Source organism: Octopus bimaculoides, chromosome 26 (assembly GCF_001194135.2).
Source record: "Octopus bimaculoides isolate UCB-OBI-ISO-001 chromosome 26, ASM119413v2, whole genome shotgun sequence".
NCBI classification, from domain to species: domain Eukaryota; kingdom Metazoa; phylum Mollusca; class Cephalopoda; order Octopoda; family Octopodidae; genus Octopus; species Octopus bimaculoides.
The window spans coordinates 24,513,598-24,520,755 of record NC_069006.1 but is presented as its reverse complement, the minus strand read 5'-3'; the positions used below and the strand labels follow the sequence as shown (position 1 = coordinate 24,520,755).

The 7,158-nt window shown below is 36.3% G+C and overlaps 1 protein-coding gene across 1 annotated transcript in view; it reads right to left on the bottom strand.

Annotated features, from left to right (window-relative positions):
- The window catches only part of LOC106875842 (nuclear receptor corepressor 1), a 114,665-nt gene that overhangs the window by 24,767 nt on the left and 82,740 nt on the right, over window positions 1–7,158 (bottom strand). Inside the window, exons 13-20 of the mRNA XM_052976932.1 lie at window positions 6,056–6,143; window positions 5,101–5,334; window positions 4,666–4,776; window positions 3,547–3,746; window positions 3,069–3,157; window positions 2,098–2,278; window positions 1,332–1,447; window positions 516–635 (exon numbers count right to left, since the gene is read on the bottom strand). Coding sequence (XP_052832892.1) covers window positions 516–635; window positions 1,332–1,447; window positions 2,098–2,278; window positions 3,069–3,157; window positions 3,547–3,746; window positions 4,666–4,776; window positions 5,101–5,334; window positions 6,056–6,143 — 1,139 coding nt within the window. The remainder of the gene's footprint in view (window positions 1–515; window positions 636–1,331; window positions 1,448–2,097; window positions 2,279–3,068; window positions 3,158–3,546; window positions 3,747–4,665; window positions 4,777–5,100; window positions 5,335–6,055; window positions 6,144–7,158) is intronic.

Genomic DNA, 7,158 nt, shown 5'->3' with positions numbered 1-7,158 from the left:
AGATTCCCTTGTTTGAAAATATAAGGACACAGATCGTGTCGTATAGCCAGCTGGAGGCGATGTCTCCAGGGGCTAAATTACAGCAACATTCGTCCTAAACCAGGACTGCCATGTTATGTTGGCAAACAATCTTTACTATTATTAAATAATTGATTCAAAACTTTTAAATACAGTAGAAGGAACCTCAGTTTGTGAATGCCTCTCATCATGAGCAAATCAGTTTACAAACAATTTTCCAAACATAGAATGTCTTAGGTTCATGAATAGTATCTCGAGAAATGAACAGTGAGGCTGGCAACAACAGTTAGCAACAAGCTGGGAGTATCAAGTGGAGAGCATCAGTTTGCTCATTGCTGGTTGAATCCATGGTGCTTTCTCTTGAATTTCCCATGGGAAATGGTTTCAGTTTACAAAGATTTTGGGTAACGAATGGGTTTCAGGATCAAATAAAATCCATAAACTGAGGTTCCGCAGAATATATATAAAAAGAAAATATACGAATATATATTATTTACCATCATTATTTTCAGGTACTAAAGGAACTAATGGCTCATTGGTTTGAGGGTTTGTACCGAGTTGTCGAGCAATTCTATTAAAACAAGCAGAACAGCAGCGGGAAATATCTTCAGAGATTTCTGGAAAGACAAAAACAACGACACAATTAGATAAGTAAAAAAAAACTATTAAAAATAGACAAAGAAAGACAAAAAAGGGATCTACAGGAAGTAAAAAGACAGATACGTCCCTTTAATAACTGTTTTGAACCAAGTTAACCCTAACATTGTCAAAGGAAAGCCAGCCATGACCATTCCATCTTATTAAGGATATCTACAATTACATTATCATGCCATTGCCTTTTTTAAGATGGATGGCAGGGTGTGATTTGAGAGGGGTTTAGCTGTTATTTGTAGACAGTAGAGTAACTTAGTAGAGTCTTTCTTTGTTTGTTCATGAACTGAGGGGGGGAAGAGGATATTGAGAAGTAGGGAAACAAATAATTCACATTCTAATTAAGACGATTCTATATTAGCAATTTAGAGATGACTTAGACCAGTGTTTCTCAACCCCCCTTTTTTTTTTACATATGGACCCCTTTGATTCCTATTTTATTCTACTGGACCCCTCATAGCCATTTCATGTTTTTAAAAAAAACCTATTACATTTTTATAAATAAATATTTTTAGGAATTGTATATAAAAAAAAAATTACAAAATTTTGAGCATTGAGATAAGTTTTAACAAAATCTTACAAGGACCCTTTGTTGAGAACCCCTGACCTAAAAGACAAAAACAAAATAAAATAAAACAAATTAGAATGTGAAGGCTTCTTACGCATCTCCATTAGTATTGGTTCTTTGATTTCAGTGGCTATTTCTGACCACTTCACAGAGAGGGGCCAAAGACGTTTTACTTTCCGTTTTGGAATTTTACAAGTAGGCACAGGACACCTGAAAGGTAGGAATAAACATAGATACAAGGTTAGCAAACGTTAATCAATGCAATTTCCAATTGGAAAATTGGCTGCTTCAAAGACACAAGCAGTGAATCATTTCAGTCAATAAATCAATATCACCATTATTTCTACAAGTAAAACTTTTAGCAAGAAACTAATACTACATTGCTGTTTTTATAATATTATTCATCCTTGACTAAGCAGACCTTTGGTCATATCCATTCCAACTGTGACCATTTTTTTTTTTTGTGTACATCAGAAACATTATCCAATATGACCTTTAGACTGTATGTCGGTTGTGTGATCTGAGACATTTCTTGCTACTATTTCTAGCAGGTTGAGCATGTATATTTCACACTATCATAATCTTTCCATAAGCAATATGTAACCTGTATCTGTCCTTTTAGAGAAATAACAAAAGCTAGATAGCATGGTTTACACCGTATAATACTGGATGTTTTAAACAGCAACATACATTTAGGCTGTAGAATTTAAACAAAGAAACAAAGAACAAGTTTCATTAGCATCCTATATATGATTACTTATTAACTAACGATGCTTTTTTGACTACATAAAACAAACTTATTATCAGAGAGAGAGATTAAAAAGAAAGAAAGAAAGAAAAAAGCAACAAAATGATCTTACTGCACACAGCGCGACTGTTTAACAGAGCGGGCACGACATGAATTACAAACTCGCATATCAGGCTTCACCTCTGCTTCAGTAAGAGAATACATTGAACAATCGGTCAAAGAGATTGGACGACTCATGCTGAAATTCTCCAGTTGAACTTTACACAATGCGCATTGATGTACGCCTCCACCAGCTGAAGAGAAAACAGAGCAAAGTGAGGAAAAAAACAAACCAATATTTTCTGTATACACACATGAGTAAGCACATGAATGCAAAACAAGGTGGTCAAAAATAGTACTTGAATACCAAAGGTAGGGTAAGATGCTTTTATACTAAAGCTGCATCCAGCCATGGAAAACCATGATAAATCAGACTGGAGTCTGGTGCAGCCTTCCAGTTTACGAGCTCTGGTCAAACTGCCCAACCCATGCCAGGATGGACAACGGACGTTAAATGATGATGATGATATATAAAGGGTGGCCAAAAGTCACCCGACAGCAAATCAAAATTCCAAAAATATTATCTGTAATTCTGTATTGTCTCAAATGGAAAATATGTTGCTCAAGAAGGGACTTCAGTTTGAACAATTTTCATGATGTTTCATATTTAGATTTCGTTTTGAGATTTGGTTTTCAAGATTCTTTATGTGAAATCGTGTATTGAAGCATATTCTGTAGTGTCTGGGGAGAGCCATTCTCTTTTGGTGCCTTATAACATAACACACTCACCAGTAAAATTTCCACTTATTCCTTATTTTATTTTTCTAAGATTTTCATTGCATCTTGTAACCGTTTCAATAGTTTCGACTCTCTCATACTTAGATGCTTTTATTAAATTCATTCAGTTGTTTAACATAAATAAATCTTGAAATTAAATGACTGTCAAGTGACTTTTGGCCAACCCTATATATACATCACGGATTAAGATAAAGAGTGGAAGTAAGAAACAGGATTATAGAGAAGAGCGAATAACAAATAACCAACCATCAGAATCTGTTGATCCAGAAACTGTTGTAATGTCTGTAATTTCGGAGAGTTCTTCACTTTCCTTATCAGGTTCCTTTTTAACACTGCTACAAAATAAAGAAAGAGAAAAATGGAACAAAACAAAAAAAAAAAAAAAAAAAAAAAAAAAAAACATTTCCAACACAAGCACAGTATTTGACTGATACACACAAATACATACACACATATACGTGTACATATATACACATATACGACAGGCTTCTTTCAGTTTCCGTCAACCAAATTCACTCGGATAAACAGTTAACGAATATTCATTTGTTCACCTTTGTTCATCGGTTGCAGCACAGACATGATGAACATAATAAACAAAACTGGACATGACATAACCTAATGGACAGGCATTACATGCTCTCTTACAAAGGTCAGTTTCCCCTTCATTTTTAAGAACAACAACAACAACATACAATAAATAAATACTGAAGCTGTAGATACATACTTATTAGTTGTAGTAGCTGAACTAGCTGTTGAGGTGGCAGTGGTTGTAGTTGTGGCAGTTGAGGAGGTTGTGGTGGTGGTGGTGCTGCTGCTACTGCTGCTGCTGCTGCTGCTGTTGTTGGAGTTATTGGCATTATCATCAGATTCCTCTTTCGATGGGGTCTCCTCTTTGACACCATCTAAGGGTCTACTCACAGATGGCTTCACAGAAGAAGAAGGGCAGAGGGTGGAGGAAGGAGGAAAGAAAAAAACAAACAAACATTAGTATGACAATAGAGACTAACAACATCAACTTTAAATGGTCTGACATTAAGGGCCTGACTTTCTAGGGGTTGAGGGGTTTATATGAACAGGCAAGTTTTTGATTGGTATTTTTTATTCTTTTACTGCGGCCATGCTGGAGCATTGCCTTTAGTCGAGCAAACTGACCCCAGGACTTATTATTTGTAAGACTAGTACTTATTCTGTCGGCCTCTTTTGCCAAACCACTAAGTTATGGGGACGTAAACACACCAGCATTAGTTGTTAAGCAATGGTGGTGGGGACAAACAGACAAACAAATATATCCATATACGATGGGCTTCTTTCAGTTTCCGTCTACCAAATCCACTCACAAGGCTTTTGCCGACCCACAGTGCCATAGTAAAAGACGCTTGACCAAGGTATCACACAGTGGGATTGAAACCAAGACCACATGCTTGGGAAGTAAGCTTCTCAACCACAGATGCCTGCTGATTCAACTTCAAATATTCTTTGACAGAAGGTAGCAATTGGTTCCTTCCAAGTACTGCTTCTCCAAACCTTATTCTGTTGTGCAGTTTAACATCACCACGGGGCACCTTGGTTACTTCCAGCAAAGTCTCCATTGCAGAAATTCGCTAAAAGCTCCTGGTTTGAGAATACTTCCTTCCCTCCCACCCCTGAGTCTGTTGTATTTGTTCTTGGAGTCAAGAACAAATACAGCATCATGTACATAATCTAATTGCCACAGATTGTAAGGAAGAGGAAGAAGTCTGTGGAATTCCTATGGATTGTGAAACAAATTTATACAGAAATCAAAATGAAACTTCAAATACTGTGACAGACGGCAGCAATTGGTTCATAATCAAACGCAACTTACCTGCGGTTTAGGGAAAGCTCTTCTTTTCTTTACACCTTGCTTTCGTAATAACTGTTTAAAATTTTCATTCTTTTTCGTTAAGTAATAATGCAATATACAATCAGCAACAGTCTGAAACAGAACAGAACAACAATTCATGAAGCATTCGTCTCTCTTTAAACCAGTGGCCCTCAGTCAGGGTCTGTATGACCCTTGGTGGGGAGACATAGGATCTACAGGTGTTGGGACTCACGAAATGGATATATATATTTGTTGTTTCTCATTTAGATACAATGCAAACAATTTTGAGAGATTACATCTACCCCCAGTTTGTCACTGCCCCCCCCCCACCCCAGATGGATAAAAGACAGGTATAACCAATAAAAAATGGGTTTCACTTCATAGAGGTGAGCCAGAGTAGATCAGCAAGAGGACTTCCAAAACATCAGGACTCACCTTTCTTTCTAAAAATGAAGCAATTAAACAGAAATTTTTGGGATGTTGGAGGTATTTTTCTTTGAAAATCATTTTTTCTGGTTGAGTCCAAATATTTAAATGCTGCCTTTCTTTAAATTCAGCCATAGGATCTTCAATCAAGCCGTTGTTATTAATAAACTTTAAACTCCGTGATCGAGCATCCAGCATCATGGGTGGCACCACAGCATAGCTCCGCATTTTCTTGTCTTCCTCCTTGAAATACAAATAAAACAAAATTTAAGTCAAATTAAATATCAATTACAAATGCAGAACAACAGCAACATATTTTGACAGAAGCCCAGTATTTTCGGGGAAGGGGATAAGTCAGTTTCATTGAGCCCCAATGCTCAGCTGGTACATTTCTTTTTATTGACCCTGAAAGAATGAAAGGCAAAGTTGACCATGACGGAATCTGGACTCAGAACATAAAGTCGGATGAAATACTGCTTAGCAATTTCACTTGATGTGCTAACAATTCTGTCAACTTGTCACCTTATTATTATGATAACTACCATAGGCACAAGGCTTGAAATTTTGGGGGAGGGAATAGTTGATTACATTGACCCCAGTACATAACTGGTACTTATTTGTTTTCTACTCTAGTCACAAAGCCCAAAATTTCGAGGGAGCAGGCCAGTCAATTAGAACGACTCCAGAACGCAACTGGTACTTAATTTGTTGACCTTGAAAGGATGAAAGGAAAAGTCAACCTTGGCGGAATTTGAACTCAGAACGTATATTCTGATCCTAGTTCAATACAATAAGCTTTATCAATATGTCAACAGACACAGACACAAATAACAAACACATATATACACAATGGGCTACCAAATCCACTTACAAGGCTTTGGTTGGCCCACTGAGCATTTTGTCTGGCATGCTAACGACTCTGCTGAGGATAATTAATGAAAAAAGATGTGTTGCTGTTACTTACTTCTTGCTCATGAAGTCCATCCATGATTTGTTCCAATTCAGCTTCACTGCGGGCGTATCCCCCTATGCTGCTTCTCGAACTAACCCTACTGCAAAACAAAGAAAACAGCATTATTAATATCGTCAGCTAATTACACAATGAACGGACTGTATTATCGTTAAACAAACGTGGTTCTTCAGCTGAACCATCTTCCTCCACTCAAGACTAAAACCCAATAGCCATAAACTGCTTTCAGTAATTTACTTTTGGAAATGAAAATAAATTAAAATAATTAAAACAATAATCAAAATAATGATAATAATAATAATAATAAGTGGTGCCACAAAAGGTTCTTTCTTTCATTCTTTTACTTGTTTCAGTCATTTGACTGTGGCCATGCTGGAGCACCGCATTGAAGGGTTTTAGTTGAACAAATCGAACCCCGAGGACATGTTTTTTTATAAAAAAAGCCTAGCACTTATTCTATTGGTCTCTTTTGCCGAACCACTAAGGTCTTAGGTACTTTATTATTTTAAAAAGTCTTTAAATCTCATCACTAAATGATGGTTGACATGTCGGATGGGTTTGTGGTACAGTGTTAACAATTAAGGCCCTTAATTCCACTCTAGCTGTTTGATGTATTTCGGAACCCTCCAGTGAGAACCATCTAGCTGACAGCTATTATCTGACTCGGGTGACCAAGTTAATTAAGTTACAGTTGATTACTTAAACTTAATTAACCACCAACAATCAACACCACTGACATCATCAACAACAACAAACGGTCAGTTAGTTTAATAAGGGACATGTTAGTATGAACACTTAAGGGTAGTTTCCACAACGGCAGAAATAAAAAAAAAAAATTAAAAATTAAAATAAAACAAAAATAAAATTTTCAGAGAAAATAACTAAAACTTTCCAACAACAACAACAAACAGAAAAACAAAAACAAAAAAAGAGCAAATCAAAAAGCAAAGAAACAAAAGTCCAAAGGAAAAATAATGTACAGAAAACTTCCAAAACAAAAATCAGTTTTATTTATCGTGTGACTGTATAAGGACTTAATGATGTTGTTGCTGTTGATGATGAAGTGTGGTACTACTTGTGAGTGAATATGTATGTAT